This window comes from Hesperophylax consimilis, chromosome 6 (assembly GCF_061612785.1).
Source record: "Hesperophylax consimilis isolate HC1 chromosome 6, BYU_Hcon_1.0, whole genome shotgun sequence".
Lineage (NCBI taxonomy): Eukaryota > Metazoa > Arthropoda > Insecta > Trichoptera > Limnephilidae > Hesperophylax > Hesperophylax consimilis.
This window is the reverse complement of record NC_142841.1, coordinates 19,602,222-19,622,872: the sequence shown is the minus strand read 5'-3', so window position 1 is coordinate 19,622,872 and position 20,651 is coordinate 19,602,222. Positions and strand designations below refer to the sequence as shown.

The window sequence follows — 20,651 nt, the reverse complement described above, 5'->3', positions numbered from 1 at the left end:
GCTATTCATTTAGGGGTAGGTCCTGGAAAAAAGGAGGCAAATCTAACAAAAATATAATGAATTGTTGTCTAGCTCACACCACCGCCATAGTACCTACGTTAAAATTCAAAATCGGGAACGTGAAAGGTTAATTTGGGAGCTAAGTGGGAATTGCTATTGAATTCGATCACCCAGTCAAGCCATATCGAGAGCTATTACATTTAATTGTGAAGGTTTGCCTTGAATTATGTCGACGCAAAAAGTAGAATCTGTTTAAATGAAGCAACAAAGCTCTCGAACGATGAGCTCTGATATTTTCACAGCTATATCTGTCTAGGAATTCTAAGCCAGCGAAACTATTTTCATCTCTCAATGTTAATCCCTTTCCGAGCAATGGAGCTTTGAATTAAACATTTGACTGTTAAATAAAAAAATACGCCACGTAGTTAGTTCCATATTTCTAAAATTTTACATAATTCTACAATTTTACATAATTCTACATAACCGCTGGCTGAGAATTCATTTTAACTCATATTTATGTGAGTGAGACATGCATCGATCATTAAAAAAAGGATATACCATCTGCGTTACTGTGGTTTTTCTAAGCAAGGCTTTAGTTTTAGAGCCTAATGTCGTGAGATGGTGAATGAACAAAAGATATTTAAATTCCGACCAATAAATTCCACTCTTGAATGACCGATTTTGGGAGCTGTGAGATAACGTGTCGCCCTTCACGCGGCGGCGGACATGGGCGCGCATCCGTGACGCCGCGCCGCGTCTCGTCACCTTGCGCACACCGCCCTGCGCACCGGACTGCGCGAAGAGCCGCCAAGGGCCTCTAAATCGTGCCACGTGATGGTCATTATTCCACGTGCCCTTCTAAACGTTAATATTACTTCCTGAGGTGATGGCCGACGCTAAAGGCCAGTGCGCTACACCTAAGAAGGATACACATTACACATATTTTCAACTGTGAGTTGTTGAGAGTCCCCCCGTTCATTTAACATATTCTCAGTTCACAGCGTGGCGTTAATTAATGGTACAGCTTCAATAAATCATGGTCTGTCGAATATTATGTTGAAAAATAATCATTCTATGAAATAACAAGTTATTCTTTATTCTATGACAAACAATATAACTGAGCAAAAAAACTGTGAAAACTGGTTTTCATAAAAAACAAATTAAATTAAAGACGAAACAAATTATTTGAATACCTTTCAACATTAAGTACAACCATAAAGACTAATTAATTGTTTCTTTGTTTTCTACATTCGTGAATAAAAAATTTCGTTGGATTTAGGTTTTTAAGGTTGCATTGATTTTGAGACGACAACATACTAACAATAATGTCACCGGCTTTTTAAAATTAAAATTGGCAATAAATTAAAATAGCATGTTTTGATGCGGTTTGGTTGTTTTATAGAACTGCTGCCAACCGTAGCTATCAGCATTCCGGTCAGTCAGGGGTTTTGCGTTTTCTAAATCGGTTGACGACGCTAGATTCCAGTTACAGAAACATTTATGACATGATGCAATGTATCGAGAGATTGCGTGTATTGATTTATATGTCGGAAGTATCTAAGCAAAAAAACGTAAGGACGAAAGCCGGTCTAAGCGATAAAAACGCAGATAAAAGTCGAATATCAAAAGCCATGGTGACCGTCGATGCTACTGACCAGTTATTCGAATGGTTGTATACACGGAGAAAATGAGTACTCCTGATTTATTAAAATCGTGTTAAACGGGTGACAGCACGCCATTTCCCAAGAAACTATAATAATAATAATATTGGACAATTTGTATAGAGCCGCTTTTGTAAGATCACGGGGCGCTTTACAGTTGATGCAGGTATTACAAATAATATAAATATTACAAAAATAAAGTGAAGTGAAGTTAAGTAAAATGAAGAACAGAAACAGGTGACACGAAGATAGAAGATGAGGACTCTGCAGGAAGAATCCTAGGTGGTGAAGAAACTGGACCAGCTGCTGATGATGATGAAGATGAGCGAGATAGTCCACCAACAGTGCCAGCACGAGGATCATCATCCGTCCAGGTATGTATCTGCTGCTAATAAAACGCTGACACCATATCCTCACATAGATACCAGACCTTGGCAGCACCGCTGTGACGTTCGACGAAGATAGAAAATGGAGACTCTGCAGCAAGAATCCTAGGTGGTGAAGAAACTGTACCAGCTGCTGCAGCGAGATAGTCCACCAACAGTGCCAGCACGAGGTTCATCATCCGTCCAGGTATGTTTCTGCTGCTAATAAAGCGCTGACACCATATCCTCACATAGATACCAAACCTTGGCAGCACCGCTGTGACCTTCGACGAATATAGAAGATGGAGATTCTGCAGCAAGAATCCTAGGTGGTAAAGAAACTGGACCATCTGCTGCAGCGAGAGACGAAATCGCGTCCACTAACAGTGCCAGCACGAGGTTCGTCATCCATCCAGGTATGTTTCTGCTGCTTATAAAGCGCTGACACAATATCCTCACATAGATAACAGTCCTTAGCAGTACCGCTGTGACGTTCGACGAAGATAGAAGATGGAGACTCTGCAGCAAGAATCCTAGTTGATGAAGAAACTGGACCAGCTGCTGCAGCGAGAGACGCAACCGCGTCCACCAACAGTGCCAGCACGAGGTTCGTCATCCGTCTAGGTATGTTTCTGCTGCTTATAAAGCGCTGACACAATATCCTCATATAGATAACTACATTCTTAATATATTGGAACACGTGTTCACGAAACTGCGCTTATCATGTTATTATACAAGGACGAAATGCGACGCCATCCGTATTTTACTAATATTTTATTAGAGAATCTGTCAATTCATTCGATAAAATCCTGCAGCCTCGTTTTCAACAGGAACACGAATAATTTGAGGATCTTCAATAAATTAGTAATATTTTATATCAGTAAATTTTCTCCGGTAGCTAAAGCGATGGTTAAAATGTAAAACGACGAATGAAACAATCAGGCCTAAAGGTGTCGAGCAACAATCTATTATCTCAGATGTATTCACTAAGCATAGCCAAAGTTATTTGAAACACGTATCAAATCTGAATGCTGGTATTTTACAAGGGCAAGAGTCAATACCTTACTCGTCTACATAGTTACTAGTGGAAGGTTTTAGAAAAAGAAAAATCAAGTTGATATTATTTTATATAAGGGCATAGGCATTTTTTTAAGCACACTAATGTAATATGTATATGGTAAAACTCACAGACGAGAAGATAATGGCGAGGGGTAAAATCAACTGTTGAAGAACGAAGGGCGTAAGGCTGACTGTGATTCGTCAATAAATCAATCTGACAGTAAATAGGCATCTCGCATTATAATATCACCATTTACTTCTTAAAAGTAAAATCTGCTTTTGAATGAATAGACATTTTTACATGGGAGCGCAAATTACTCGCCACGTTATGAACAAATTTGCGAAGTCCAAATTCGGCAAAAAAATTCGGTTCTATTTTCAGAGTCGAATATTTCGTTTAAGTATTTAGTTAAGACACTTTTATAAATGTTCATAATTTACTTCCCAGCAACCAACCAGCTTTGTGTTTCGCGTCCAGACGTTTCTCGATGTGATAGTATCTATATGTTTCTAAAACTGATCTATATTATACGATGTGAATATGCTTAAAATAAAGTAAAATAATGCTTATATATGGAATGTAATACGACAATTGAGTTTATTCTCTTTTTCACATCTATTTTTACAAGTTTTCATAGTACAAGTCAACATTTTGCCGTGTTATTTCGTAAAATGAACCGATGATGCCTCGACCATAGTTCGCACAAGAATGATGACGTCACGTTTTCAAATTTCACTTGAGGCCATACGCGAGCCCAGCCGGCTCCAATGGAACCGGTATGGGGAGTGGGGATAATACGCTTTTAATCACTTAGGGCAGGTCTACTAATATTCATGTCTATGGTAAAACTCATCTTAAGTATAGGTGAACCTAATTTAATCCGAAAATAATAATATTCAGTGTGGTTTGTTTACAAACAAGTAACACACGTCATGTATGATAAATTTTATTGCTATGTGTGATAATAACGGTGCTGCCAAGAAAATTATACTAGAAAATGATAATCTGTTGTGATTTTCTAACCAAAAGGAAAGCTAGACCTTGTAGGACATGGAGATGTTTTTAAGAAATCGCTGTTTACGAACAGAAGACCGAGGCTTGTAGGGTCACATTTAAGGCCAAAATATATACATACATTAGGGTACATGTGGTAAGCGAGCAGGTACCTGTGGCAAGTAATAGAATCATAAAATTATAGCAATAGTTTAGTAACTTTTTTACTCTCTTAATAAAATGTGTATATTTAAAACATGAAGGTACAAAGTAAAAAAAGTATTTTAAAACTTACCAAAGTATTTTCAGTTTTTCTGAAAAAATTATATGTTTGAGGTACCGCAATAACATGGGAAGATTTATCATACTATGTAAAAACAGCCACAAAAATGTACAATTACCTTATTTAAATGTAGCAAATCACTTGAGGTGACCCAGGGCAGATGTGTTGGTTATCCAATAGATGGATCCCGGGGCGGCGGTACCCATAAGAGGTTTGCATCCATTTATGGATATGATTTTCTGAAGAGAAGAGCTTTAATCTTTCTTAAATCGTGAGGCAATTTATTCCAGGTTCTGATACTCTGTTAGCACGCTCACTGACTTATCTGATCCTTCGACCTTCGGATAACTCTGAAATAATATCCTGACGATGTCACTGATATAAGAGTTGACTATCGACAATTGGAAATTTTAGGAACGCGCTGTTCTGATGAGTAAGCCGGTGATAAATACCATCCAGTAAAGCTTGAACTGGATACTTTCAGAATATTTGAAAATATATAGAAATATAAAAAACGTACATGTAATAAAAAAAGTACAGTTTTTTTTTTAAAGTATTGTTACAAAATCTCTGAAAAGAAAATATGTATTCTTGAATTTTAATGTACTTATAAAATATAAACAATTTATTATGGGTTTAGTATCAAAATGATACCTGTTACGTTGTGCTTTCGGATCTTCAAGTAGGTACATATGAATCCGAACTCGATATCAATTTTAATAACTTATTTAATGGATTTATTTGAGAAATTACTAGATAATTATGAATGAAAAAGTCATGAAGAAAACAAGTATTAAGGTTTAGGTGATGAGTGCGGGTAGAAAGTCGAGAATCTTCAAAGGAAACTATAAACTTCACTTGCACTGTTGGTAAACAACTTTTGTTAAAGTGCCAGTCGACTAAATGATATAATAGTAATAATAATTGACGGCGTCAGAGCGTATCATAGGAACAACGTTCACTTAAACGTAGCGTAGCAAATAGTGGGGATGTTCAAGCTTAGTTCAGCGATCGACAACATTTTGAAAATAATTACAGAAAATTAATTATGTAAATCGATTTTATGATATCATTTTTCGACATAGGAAATTTTTAATTATCACAAAATCCATGTGGATTCACGGTCGTCTGGAAACCAACGACCGAATAGTGGGAACTCAACTAGTCTTAAATGACAGTTAAAATATATAGTATTGTTAATTTATTAAGAATTGCTTCAAATTATTGGTAATTAACAAATGAATTAATAGGTTTCCTGATAAGCATTTTTAGTAAAATACGAATATATTATCAGGATGTCCGAACACGTTCATAAAAATACTAATATTTTTGTATTTTGTCGTAATATATTATCAAGGCAAATGCAGGTGCATAAAAACGTGTTTCGATATATTAGGAATTTACTAAAATTTATAAGGAAAAGGCCTGCAATCCCGTTTTTAACCGGATTACCTACAATATTAATAGAATGTTAATCAATTAGCAATTCTCAAATTTCTCCATAAAGCATTGAAGACTGAAAACAAACGATTGATTAAATCTTTATGGGCTTAATTAAATAAACTTTCACTACACTTAAACTTAAAAATCACAAAAGTTAGCAATGTTAAATAAACATGCGAAACTATTATAAATATGCCATTAGAAGAATATATGAAATTATAAAAAAAATCTCACTCCTCAACCTAAATGTAAGTTAATTAAAGGATTAGTTGGTTTAAATAAAACACTTTGTTGATATTATATTCATATGAGCAGAACTGTATAAATTCAACAAAAGTATAGTAATAATAATTGGCTAATTTAAATAGCGTCTTTTTGATGAAAAATCAAGTCAACTAGTTTCAGCTATTCCGAACTTTCATCAGAATAGCATAAAAATATACACACAAGGTTAGGATATGTTAGGCACACGTTATAAAAATGTTTTTACACAACTTAGTGTTAGAAGTTCAAAATTTAAAAAAAAATATTTAAAAAGTAACAACGAACTTCATCGGTTGAGCCCTCCTGTAAAATCGTTCGCTACAGAATGAAAGAATGGCAAGGCCAACAGTACGCCACTACCTAAAACAACGACTACAACAGGCTACAAGTGTTACGTCACAACCGAAAGCCGACAGCCGAGGAACCGATAGCCAAAAGGCACGCAGCGCCGCATTCAAATACAAAAAAAAACTTATAAAACTCCTTTGACAAATTGTAAATCACGATCCTCTTCCTCGAAGCCAATTGACGGACATTCCATAAATTAACGATTCGAGGTTAAAATTATCCAGAATTTAGTTACAGGTACCTGAAATAATTATTAGTATTCATCTCGTGGCAACAGGTTCAATTTCCAAGTAAAATGTTAGCTTATAATCAATTTATCGTTAGGGCTATTTTAAATTCGACCTGGAAAGTCTTCGGTTCTAGAACAAGTTCGTCATACCGAGAATTTGATAATCAATGAAGTACAAATAATATCACAAAAGACAAAACAGGTGGTCGATAGCTGTTGGGTAGGACGTTCGACAGAAGTTCGCTTGTCGCAGCGCGTACCAACACATTTTCAGATGGGCTTAGTAAAATGGACTGCGCTATACTTTTGACCAACTAAGACGAATTGTCTAGAGTTATCAGGACTATGACGTTCTCAATTGTGGTATGTTGTGAGGTTGGAGGGAGTGGGTATGGGAAGGAGATAGGGAATCAGAATCAACCTGTAATCTAACCAAATCAGATTTGGTCACAAAACACTGCTAAAGCCATTTCAAGCAACGTTAGGATTTTGAATGGTTGTATTCCACCAGGGCGATACTGTCTCTGTGTAGCTGGGGAGTGTGACAAAACGTTAAATGTACAAAATGTATATATTATTATATATACCAGTGGGCTTATCATATTAGCAATATTTACATTTCAGATATTACAATAATAATTACGTTGGCCAAAAAATGGACAGGAATTCTATGAAAGTTTTCATTTCCCACGCGGTTTTCATGAGTATTTTCACCGTGGAAAATTTCAGAAAATTAATATGTCTTAAAATGTATTTTCAGAAATTCTTTCGTTTTCCTACGCGTGCCAAAATTCCGCACATGTTGTTTAGCACGTAAAGCATAAAATGCATCCTTATGTTTTAGTTGACTTTAATAGCATCAAAAGAATTAACTATATTATATTATACTCTCAGTATCGCCCTGGTGTTTTAAAAAAATAAACATTCCTTATACATTAGAAACAAATAAGTTTAATACATTATAAGATAAAAGATTATAAAGATTTACCAAATTTAAAAGGGAAAAAATTCCAGGCAATGATGGAAATCGTGTCAATGAAACTCGACTCAAGAATCAATAGAGTTTCCTTTTAGAAACTTGCCTAATTGACACAAATATGTCTACATGCGAATTTTGTTCAGGAGCAATATACTATGATAATATATCCATTGGAAGGTTTGTTCGACACATGGGTAAATAAAATAATCTATGATGAAGCTGTCTCTGATAGTCGTCAGGATCATAGATACCTACGCTTTACAAAATAGATGAATTCTCTGTCCACTAAAGTCTCACTGCCTACGGGCTATTAGAATAGCTTTCTGATAATATAATACTGTGAGTATCACCCTGGATATTGATTGAGGCCATTTATATATAGTATAACAATGATTGAGGCCAACATTCGGAATCGAAACGTTCGACATTATGAGCACCATTTATTACTATTCCTTATTATATATATTATATTATATTGTTGATTTTTTTTATCCTGACGAAGAAGCTTTGAAACATGTACATTATTATTAATTAAAAGTGGTGTACACACAGTATTTCATTTTCGTATAAATAATATTATCAATTTCGACAGCAACAAGGCTACAGTTAAATAGTCAATAATAAAATTGGAGGTAGGTAAGTTACACGGAGAAAACTTAAGGACATAAAATGTTGCTTATTCATTAAAAATTTCGTCAAATTACTGGTATTCCTGTTAAAACAAGACTGCAGGCATTTAAATAATAAATTGACAGGTTTCCTAACAAAGTATTAGTAAAACGCGAATATTTTTTGAGGACGGTGGAACACGTGTTCATAAAAATTCTAATATTGTTGCATTTCGTCATTTTATTTATCCGGAAAAGTGCACCTGCGTAATCCGATGAATTCTAAAAAGACTAATATTTTATCAGAAAATGGATTGAAATCACGTTTTTAATAGGATTTCAATAAAACAGCCATATTCATTTTTCTCCGTGTTAATAAATGGCTTAATTTGAAGGCTGTTTCATAACGAGAAATTTGACCTCATTAAGTGTATAATAGGCAAATGACCGGAACGACCCACATGATTTCTCTCTTGAGCAACCTCGAAAGGGCCAAAACATCATCAGGTCATCAAAGGGATGTAGGTATTACTGTGAAAGCCATAAAAATGCTCACATCCAAGTATTTACCGAAATTTAAATTCGAAGCGGAAGCATTTTCAACGTTTTTAAACAACTAACCTTGCCTATATTCAATCCTAACCTATGTTAATAATTTCGGACTTTTACACAAATAAATCGGCAGGTAAATGTAAATGCTAGTTATTACCGGTAATATAGAATATTTAACAATTTACGGACGTTTGTAGTTTTTTTTTTTAACGTGGGCTAAATTGCATCCCCAATTTGGGGTATGCTGTGAGAAGGAAACGCAAATGAGGAAGATTATTATTCAAATTTGATAACTAAAATGGCTAATTCTAAATGCACGGAGAAAACTGATAAACAATTTTTACTAAGAAACGGGACTGCAGATCCTCAACGAATAAATTGATAGGTATCCTGTTAAACATTTACTTACAACGTAATAACGTGTACTTGTTCATAAAAATCGTCATATTATCGCATTTTGTCATTATTTATTATCTAAACACTTGTTTCAATATATTAGGAATGTACTAAAAGTTTCAAATAAATCAGGAATACCAATTTTTCTCCGTGTTTTATAATTCTTTTGGGGTTTTACAGTATTTACGATATTAACGGCATAAAGAATGAGTAATTAATTAATTCTTCGAAGATTGCTTATAAGTCGAATTAAAGTCGTGGTATGTTAGCTATACATTATGCAACTACTGTGGCTCGAATTTTTTTAGTACGGTAGTCGTAAATCTGTTGGCATTGAATTGAGCTAATACTGCTACCTCGGGAATTATGTCATTCGCTGTAAGTAAATCACTTCATTAAAATGCCGGGAAATCAGAAGGCTGCGTTCACACTATGAAATATTGAATGTTAAATACCTTCCGCGTTTTATGTATACACTAGTGAATAGTTAATGTAAATATATTTAGTAATAATAACCCAAGTAAAATAATGAATTTTAACAAAACTCATCACATTCAACCTTTATAATAGAGAGCATTGATTTGTACTACCCCTAGCTATAGCTGTTGGAATGAGTAAAAGGAACATGCGAGTTTTTTTACAATCTATACGTTCGTAGACGGCGCTAATTTAATTATTTTACGATAAAACACGTTTTGCAAGTAATGCTTCAAAATATTAACATAAAATGTTTGTTCGCGCATATTATGAACATGAATAAATAGTTTTGTCCGTAGAAAGACGCAATTATTTTAGAAAAGGCATACAAATAAAATAGATTCAATCCAATATTGTATTTGTATGTCCATTTTGAAAGAATTGGGTTCTTATACGGATAAAACTATTTATTTATATTCGTATTACCTATGTGCGGGCGCAAACAAATAATTAGTCTTAATATTTTAAATCATAATTTGTAAAAAGTGTATTTTATAACACAATTAAATTTACAACATCTTTGAATGCGTAGATTACAACGTACGATCAAGTGGAACAAGTATTTAAATGTAAACTTTTTCAACTCTTTACAATAATATTATTCCACCCTGAAATTGCACCAAGTTTTCAAATACCTACATTAGAATTCACGACCTTAAAACTCCAAATCATTCTTAGCCCCGCACAATGCCGAATACATGTCAACTAGTAATTCATAATATAGGGTTTCCAATAAGAGGTGTTATTTTGAATAACCCGCTATTTCGGTAGATGTTACTTTTGAAGCTATCATTTTTAATTTATATAAATAATAAAATAAAATAAGTGATAAGAAAGTGATAAGTGATAAGAAGTGATGTGTAGTTTGTGGCAAGTGTGTATTTATGTATATAAAATAAATAAAAATTTAATTTATTTACATAATAAAATAACACCTCTTATTGGAAAACCTTATATTTTGTACTCATCACTCCAGTGTATTTTTTAGGAATCCGAACTAGTTTCATCAAAATTTTGTTCCTTATTTTTAATTATTACTAATTAATAGCAAAGAAGGTTATTTCTTGCAACTTACGAATGAATATCTTGTTTCCCAACCTGCCTCTTTCCCACCTCTCCCCCCCCTGCCACACCCTTCAGTCCCACAACACACCTACCCCAATTATTGCAAATGATGTACTTCCACTTGATTCTGACGGTCGGGACTTTTGTACGTTGCTCACGTAAAAAAAACATGCAAATAAGGAGGTTCCGATCAACACAAAGTATACATTTAAAAAACTTAATGTAACCTACATCTAGTTATTTTTTTATTATTCAGTTTGTACTTTTAGAGATTTGTTTGTACAGTCAAAATTGTTATAATTGTGTCGTTTATACAATGTGCATGCAATTCCAAAATCTTTGTAAATGCAGTATAGGACATAAATAACATATCGATTATTTGATTCACCGCATTTAGGAAGTACGTAGCTCTCCCTACGGGTGAGTTCATAAATAAATTGGTGCGGCTCGCTCGATAGTATATGAGGTTATGATAATGTCCTCGAGAGTGAGACTTTGGAATTAGGAATTTATTTGACCCAGAATCTCATTGTTAGATATATATCCGGTTATTAGAAGAAAAGAATATTAAAACCTCCACGTATCTTTAAGGGGTGGTAGGTAATTGGCCAGGCCTAAAATACAAATAGAAGGGTTTATCCAATCTTATCCAATACTAACTACTACTTAAAAAATACTAACTACGAATTGTTACTTATTACGATGGTAGGTATATCTAATAATGTAACACTATAATAAATAGCATCTAGATGATAATGACACCGTCTCGACAAGGGATCAGAGTTCAAGGCATCACAGTTCAAGTTTACAAGAAATATATATTGCGATATTACGTAATCATAAATAGTTACAGTGGAATGCAGAATGTTGATTATATTTCTGCAATTTTTCATCTGTGTTTTTTTTTAAACGCTGTGAGGAAGGTCCATTCAAGAAAAGGAAAGAGAAGAAGTTTTGGGAAGGAAAAAGGTAGGTTTCGAGGAGTGACAAACGTACGAATCCATCGCGCTTAGTGGGGTGCAAGGCAATCGCTCGAGAGCTAAGTGATTGGGTTGAGACACCACAGTTGGAGAAGTCAATCTCCCTCAATCGGCCTCTAGCGATCCGACCTGCCCCGTAATTAGTGAGCAGACGCATCCGCCTCCAAGACCTGAATGAACCTCACCCCCATGAACCCGGGCACCCCTACTAAGTCACAAACGTTGCGAACCACTTGGGGCGACCGATGGCAGAGGTGTTAATTATCCAACGAATTGTTCCCGGAGCGGCCAGATTGAATAGAACGCTATTCAAGAATGTTTAAATTTTCAATGTTAAGGACGAAATAACAAAACCGTATCCATCAGTGATCTCACGTCACCGAACAATCGCGGATATGAAACTACGAATTTTGATCACTTAACGTGATGAAGATAGTGTTTTGTAATATACCCGTACAGCCTGTTTTATATGCATGTACTAGTGGGACTTTGCACATAAAAATATACACGTATTCGTTTAGTAAACTACGTAGTACATTTCCACGCTGCTGTATTGTATTATTATATTATACTTGATTGTATTGGAATGTAGTAGATTGCCATTATATTGCAGCGGTAACTAACAACACAGCGTTTTCTTGAGACTCTCGAGGAAGACACAGTGTTTTTATTTACCACGGCAGCATACTTATCCGAGGTGGGCGGCGGGTTTTATATTACCGATGAATTATTTATCGTAATGTGAATAATTAAATTTAAATCCAATGATAACGTTGATGATTTTTTACGGCATCGCAAATATCAGTGCATTTTTGTATTGCAGGTACAAAATCTGGACCAGTAAATTAAACAAACCGGATTAATGAGATTTTATACAAATTTAAATGATAATAGATCAAACAGAAACTGTTTTCTTAAGATCCGGCTATTTATAATGATAATGAAGGCACGTGTAACTTTATATCAACTGCCAACCGTACGGAGAACACTTACTGATATAAAATATTGTTAATTTATTAAAAATCTGGTCAAATTATTCGTTTTCGTTTTTCATTTCCTTAAGGGATTAATGAATTGACAAATTTCCTAACAAACTATCAGTAAACTACGAATATGTTGTGAACATGTGTTCTTAAAAATTAATATATTTTTGATTCTCTTCCATTATATTTATTAGGACAAATCCACCTGCGTTTTCAGCGTTCTTTTTCAATTTATAAAATTAGCATAAAAACGATCACAATATAGTACCTACCTTAAAGGAAATTTTTAAAAAGACAATAGATAGGTCAAAATAGATGGAAATAACCATGGAATTTTAATATCCATGCTCTTGGGAAATGACATTGTGAGTAGATTTAAAAATCTTATCTTGATACCTTTTTTTCCAGAACAATAATTTTTTGTAAAATTTGGGACATGTGATGGTGCCTTGCCTCAATTAAGGATATGAGGTTTTTATCCAGTTAAGAATTTCTTACCCATAAAACGCATCGATGTAACGTAAAATCAGTCAAAAAATACAACCATCAGATGGTAATAGTAATAAGGCCACAAATGAGCCGCAGTACTAATCAGCTAGAAACATGAAAGGGTATTGTTATAAGCCCTAGCTAGTTAGAGCATTACGAAAGAAAACATAAAATAAAAATAAAATCCTCAATTAACTTGAGTTAAGAGGAAGCTACAAGCCAAAAATGTGTATATTTTTGGCATACCTTATATCGTAAGTAATGGGCATTAAAATCGCTTGACAAACGGAGTCTAGAAACGTTCGATTTCAAGCAAAAAATGGTTTTTATTTATTTTGTAAATAATTTTATAAGAAAGCAAAAAAGTTAATCAAATGAAACTGTCACAGATAATCTTAGCTATAATACTGTGTTTTAAAAAGTTGTTTCCTTTATGTGTTCATAAATTTCTATTGACAAAATATTTTTTTTAGTAGTTTGCATTTATATTTTTTATTGAGTAATTTATATATTTATTTGTATTCTACTCAAGCGAAGCGATAGGAAAACCTTCAATTTATCTAAAGCATATATTTTGTATTCATAATGTACACCAATTCGTTATAAAGATTAATCAAAATAGTGATTTGGCATTTAGCTTCGCCTTAAATTGATATTTCAAAGCTCCATATCTTATTCTGTAAATGACATCACGATTGAAAATCTCGCAATAGCACAATCTATAATGGAATACGGCATTATTGCCTGGGGCTATGCCAGTAAAAAATACATAGACACACTGTATAAAGCTCAGAAAACCTTAATAAAAGTAATACTTAAAGTACCAATACTAACACCCGCTTCAACCATATTTAAACAATTCCCAGTGTTGAAGATTCAAAAACTATATTCAAAACAAATACTTACTTTCCTTTACAAGAACCTAAACACATTTAAAACTTCACAAACTTCTCGCAATACCAGAACAAGACATGCACACCAACTACTGTAACTAATACCAAAAACCAACACATCCTTTGGACAAAAACACTACAGATTCCAGGCTGTAAAACTATTCAATTCACTTCCAACACAATATAAAACATCTAATCTTACAGAATACAAAAAACACATATGGAACTGGCTACAATCCTTTTAATATTTATTTTTTTATATTTCACTTTTTTGGAATAACTATGGAATAACTACTGTTATAACTATGGAAAAATCGATTTTATATTTTAATTTTTAATGTTTCTCTGTGTAACCAACTCCACTGTATTGTTTTAGAATTATATAACTTTACAATTGAAAAAGTCCTCCACAACACAGGTGAACTCCTAGCGTGGAGGACAATATACTATACCATTGTATAACAAATATATTAAAGAATAAAAAAAAAAATTAAAAAAAAATAAAAAAAAAAAATAAAAAATAAAAAACAGTTGTGTTGGCACATAAACAACAGATAGAAAAAGCTGAGCAAAATTTCATGATTTTAGAGACTACCGATCGAAAGCATTTCGAAATATATTTATGCTATAAGTTTTACGTGAACCTAGAAAATAATGTACAATCCTAGACATTAGAGACCATATTATTGGCCCAATAGTCTTATATAACCTCATTGGTATGTCAGAACTGACCTACATCCGCGTTGTGTCAATCTACAATTTGTCACTTGACTCTATTAATGTAATTTATTGAGTGAGTGAGATACGATATGACACAAGAGCACACATCGGTGGAAACTTTTTTTATATAAAAAAGCACAGCTGAACCAATAAATAAAAACATATTTTCCAGTGATTAATTGGATGAAAAACATAATTTATTATCTTCTTTTTTGTGTGTGTGTGTATGACCACCACCTTCGTGTTACGTAAGGTCAATACAAGTGGCTGTAAAAATATTACGAAATATCATTAAGTATTCGCTTGAATATAGTTAGTTATAATATAGACATAAGCAAAGGCTCGAATTCTACATAATACACCATTATTTTTTGCAATCCCAAAAAAATACAAAATTTACTACAAAAACATGCTAAAACTTCAAGACCTAGAATCGATTTTGAAAAATGAGATGTCCCTTTTTGAGATCGGAGTTATCAGATTGAGATACGTTCAGTTAGCACACACCATCTTGATGACAGTCCCACCAAGTGGTGTCGAAGCAGAGAGAACGTTTTCCGCTGCTGGGTTTTGTTAACACATCTCCGTTCACGTATGGGTTAACACGACTCTCCATAATCGTGTTTTTTACGATCTTGTTTTTTGTCAGTCTCCTATAAAAATTATTAGGTTACATTTTCAATGTATTTTTTATAATTTTACTAGTATCAAAGATGATTGTTCTCAAATGACTTTAAAGAGTCCTGAACCCACTGAAAGACAACCTGGATTCTCACTGCCTCGTAAACACTGGTCCGTCATCAATAGGATAAGGTCCTCCCATATGATGCACAGGTGGGGCCTTAAAGAGTTGGTGATGCGTGAATGTGGTGCAGACCACCGAACATGTGGTCAATGCCCGCTGCATTCATTCCCCGGAGGAATTGACATGGTTCACAGGGCGACGCCTGGGGCCTTAGACTGACTCATTAACCTAGATGTTTCCCTCTGACCCCACACCATACGAAAGGCGCTTCAGAATTAATCAAACGAAAGCAGAGTTTAAAAAATTATTAAAACTTATTACTACTTACTACTGCAATTTGTTCAAACGAATGTGAAATTTAATTACTTCTGGTAGAAAATGGAGAACTTATACAAATATAGTGACTTAATTACAACTACCTCCTCGTACATACCGTATTTAAGCACTTTCAGCAACAGCCCGAATATCTAAGATTTTTTTTTATTAACAGTAGCTAGATTGTATGCATATAAAATACAGGGTTTATCTATAGCAGACCACTTGCAAGAAAAAGCCGAGATAAAAATACTGCGCCATCAACACTTTCTCTCGCAACATGTAAGACGATAATGTATGCACATTTTAATTCTCTATGCACAACACGCCATCCATTGGGCGCCGGTATGCAATCCACCTCGTGCGGCCGAACCGGTTCTCTGACGCGACCCGCCGGTTGGGGGGGACTGGCCAAGGACAAAGGGTATCGCGGGGAATCACCCGGGATCAGTTGTCAACCCACAAGACCCCAGGGACTCGAGGGAAAGTCAATCGAGGGTTCGAAAAGATATAAATTAAATCACAGAATTATTCCAAAAATACTGCAAGCTTGCTTAAACCCAAATCTAAATAGTTTTACTACCCAAAATATGGAATCTGGTATTGTTTAATTTCATATCAATCATATTTCGTCTCTTTGCAGTTTTATGCACCCTTAATCGAAATTACTGTCACGAAAGGACAAACAATACGGTTGTGTTGACTTAATTAAGGCAGATAAATGAAAATGTCAAAGTTATAACCTGAAATGACATTCCGATAAAACAACGGTTTCGTCGAGATTAAAGAGAATAAATACAAGAGACAAATGTCTGTGCGAATTTCGTGACGCCAGAACTCACCGGTCTAGATTTTTTGAATGCTTTAAAAAACAGCATTTCTACTTTATAGTGATTTGACAGCCATTCTAAAAAATTATAATATACTTGCTTTTTTTTTCGATGCTAACTAAATGTTGTTATTATTTTGTAAATCACATAAAAAAGGTAACGGGCGCAAATGGGACTCGAACTCAGGATCTTCTGTCTTACCGGGACGATACTCTACCAATATTGAGCTACTGAAAGCAAATGTATCATTATCGATCTCATTTTTCAATTTAAGAATCACCTTTATCATCCTCAATTAACTCAATTAATATTTTTGGCTGCTATGTGTTTGTGTGATTGCAAAGACTAGCCGAATACATTTCGTATTACAATTAGGTTTATAAGTTATTCCAATAAACTGAAATAAATACAGTTCTATATTACCAAAAATGTTATTATTTACACAAGTAGGTTCATTCATATACGCCAGGAGTATTATCAGATTATTGAATCGTTATCGACCTATCACATGGTGCATACATTTACTACCTCTGATACGAATTATTGCGCAGGAAAAAAATAAGCACTAAAGTTTGTAGATATCAGAGATGGTAGTGGCAGAATATTTTGTTATCAAACGCGGACTTGTGTTTATAGTGTAAATTATATAAATAAACCAACCCCGGAATGTGTTACATTCTTGCTAGGTAATTATCATCTGCCGTATTGCCACATAAATAAAGAAATAACAAATTTCTAGTTCAGACTTAAATGAACAGAATTGGATAACCCGTTGGGGGCTGGGTGTCACAAACGTGGTGGTCAGTTTTATTTCATTCTCAAAACTTCCGTGCGGGTCAGATTTTTTTTCTCCTTAAAAATGATCACATTCCTCGTATGGATTTATAGTTACATACCGCTTGGTTTAAGTTTTTAAGGGATACATTAACTGGGGGACTTATCAGAAGAAATCAAAATGGCAACCCGTACGGCGGTATTTATGTTTTCTTCAATGTATCTTTATAACGAGTACCAAATTAAGGTAAAGAGAGTAATTTCAGGGTTGATAGATGTAATCTTTTTTCTTTATTTCGCCAGACACATTTTTAAACAAAGGTTTTTTATGTCGGTCTCTCTCGGGGAATTCCCGTGTCGTGGCAGACGTGTTCTTTATTTATTCGTAGTTGAATTGATCTACGTTATTAAAGGAAATCGTGCAGTTCAACACTTGCCAAGTTCATTTTAGCATTACAAAAAGCACTAAATAATAAAACGATTAATTCGAGTAAAATGAGAACCAGCACGTCCAATTGACAAAAACTACGAAACTTTCGAGAAATAAAATATCAATACCCGCACGGTCGTATCAGGCAAGTGTGAAAGGGTTATGATCATTAACATGTATTAAACATTATTATGAATTCAAGGAAATCACAATGATAATAAAGGGCTAATGTTAAATTTATTTTAATCACGAGTGAACGCGACCTTCGCGAGTAAGTATCGTCATAAATAAAAATATATGGATTGTTAAATCATGTTTTTAAGGTTAGATGATTTTTTTAGTGGGCGAACGGCTGATTAGTGCGCTAAAATATGATTGGTTCAGAAATTTAAGAGGAAGCTTTTAACTTTTTGACTAGAACCGATTAAAGTGTAAAATCAAAGAACTTTGCAAAAGTTTCATTTTCCAGAAATCTTGAAAGCTGTAAATGATATCATTTCGTAACCTTACGATTATATTAAATAATAATAATAATAACTCTTCTAGAACTCACGTTTTGGACATCGAGAAGAAATTGAAATAAAACGTATAAAATTATATTTGGAAGAACTTTACAGTGGCTTCGCAATAAAGTTTGTTAGTTGCTAGGCACGCTCACCAACCAACGGAGAAGTATAATTGGTTTTAATTTATTAGTAGGTAACATTGTGATTCTAGAAGAATCTTTCCGAGACAAATGAAAGGTTCTTAACATTAGATCAATAAAAAACAAATTAGCAGCTATTGTTCGGCAAGCATAAATCTTTAAAGTAAATAATAAGTTTGGTAAAATAACCGAGATAAGTAAACATGAAAGGTCGAAAGTAGATCAAGGGATCTGTGCTATGTCCGTATTGTCCGTCTATGTGATTTTCAGGGCACTTTATTGTATTCGACAAATACATCAGACGCCTTCTCGCTTCTGGAAGTGGCTTCATTACGGAAGGATTTCATTACGTTTCTCGATTCAATAATAATTGTCTCTACGGGTTCATTTCAACGGTATCAGCAGACCCGAGAGTTGTAAATTAAAATTGATGGAAGTACACGGAATATACCCACAATATCAAGCACCAGAAAACCGTTGAATATACCAAAATGTTTAAAGATGTGTGTCTACGGTTTACTATATAAGACTACGTTGTGACTCAAGACCATTGATTTTTTTCGAGCACTTAAAATCTATAATTTTTCTAGATATTTGATGAAAAAAGCTAACAGACAAGCTGATACATCCGTTATAATCTCTCGCTCTTTCTGATAAACGATGCATGAAACCGTAAGAGAGTTTATAACAAAGCTCTAAACGTGACCACTTTGTACATTTGTATCTTAATTAATATATAAAAATCTTGCCAGCATTTGTTTGCGATCGCAAAACTCGAAAAGTACTTTACCGATATCGCTGAAAAGTGTTTTTATTAGTGTCAGGAGTGTTTAGAGAGTGAATGGTGAAAGAAGTCGGAGACGCCCGAGAGAGATATATTAGCAATAGCGAAGCATCGCCGTGTCCACTAGTACTCTTATAAATATCTTTTATATACTGGAAAAAAAACAAGTCTGTTAAAAATTCCATGAACTATCCGATTTTTTTGTGAATTAAATGAAGAACTCATTTTTTTCCCGGTTTTGTTTTATTGTAGGTATAATGTTATTCTTACTACCCTCTTGTCATTGTCAGTATGGTCACCCTATGTTTGTGGCTGATAAGCCAAGACAGGTACTTTGTTATACTTATATAGTCAATATAATGTTATTGTTGCCAACTTCAAACGTGCTGCCCAGCTGTAATTTTAGTTTGAATAACTGCAGTGTTTATTTTCAAAATTATATTAAGTTTATATGTATTTTTATTTTTTTATTTACTATTATTGTAAAACTCTACATCAGGAATTCCCTAGTGAAATGAGCTGATTACGATTTTATTGTAATATACTACTATATAAATAAATAAATGTGTAAAATTTACTGCTCCACTCTAAAAACTCTGATTTAGAAACCCATATGAATCAGAGCTTTATAAAAACACGCTTTTTAAGGATTTTTTGGCCGCGGCGAAGCAATTTCAACGTCATACAAAAAATATTCCTACCTTCCAACCAGCCGAAGAGTTGCTGTCCCCCTTGTCCTTGAAGTAGGGCACGTTCTGCACCATCCACTCGTAGATCTGGGACAGGGTGAGCCGACTGTCCTGTGAGGAGGTGATGGCCTGCGTGATAAGATCTGCGTAGGACAAGTTGCCCCACGCGTTGCGGCGAGACGAGTTCTTCTTGTTGGCAGCCACTGAGGCCGGGGAGGGAATTGTTACTCCTGGAAATTGAAACAAGGATTAATTGATATGCCTTAGTCACCGTTTACGATGCGAAGGTTTACGATTTATCATTCTGGTCAGGAGGACCCCTGTCCCGGAGCGACCGGTAACCAGGGGGGTGGGAGTTTCCCGGAGTCGCACAAAGATAGGAAGAAGATTTAAAAATCAGTACTTAACCTGAAAAGTTTTTTTCGTAATGGAAAATTAATTTCAATTTTCAAATTTAATAAAATTCATAAAATAATTAAAACACTTTGTTTTTACCACGATAATCTTTATTTTTTATATAAAGTCAACATGTTTCGAGAACGATGTTCTCTTCATCAGGACAATTTGAAGAGAACATCGTTCTCGAAACATGTTGACTTTATATAAAAAATAAAGATTATCGTGGTAAAAACAAAGTGTTTTAATTATTT

General features: G+C 34.3%; 1 protein-coding gene across 3 annotated transcripts in view; it reads right to left on the bottom strand.

Moving 5' to 3' along the window:
* foxo (forkhead box, sub-group O) overlaps positions 1-20,651 on the bottom strand; it is a 243,483-nt gene that overhangs the window by 206,435 nt on the left and 16,397 nt on the right. For all 3 annotated transcript variants that reach the window (XM_089632435.1, XM_089632433.1, XM_089632434.1), the window contains exon 2: positions 20,014-20,231. In XM_089632435.1, the coding sequence (XP_089488561.1) occupies positions 20,014-20,231 (218 nt within the window). The remainder of the gene's footprint in view (positions 1-20,013; positions 20,232-20,651) is intronic.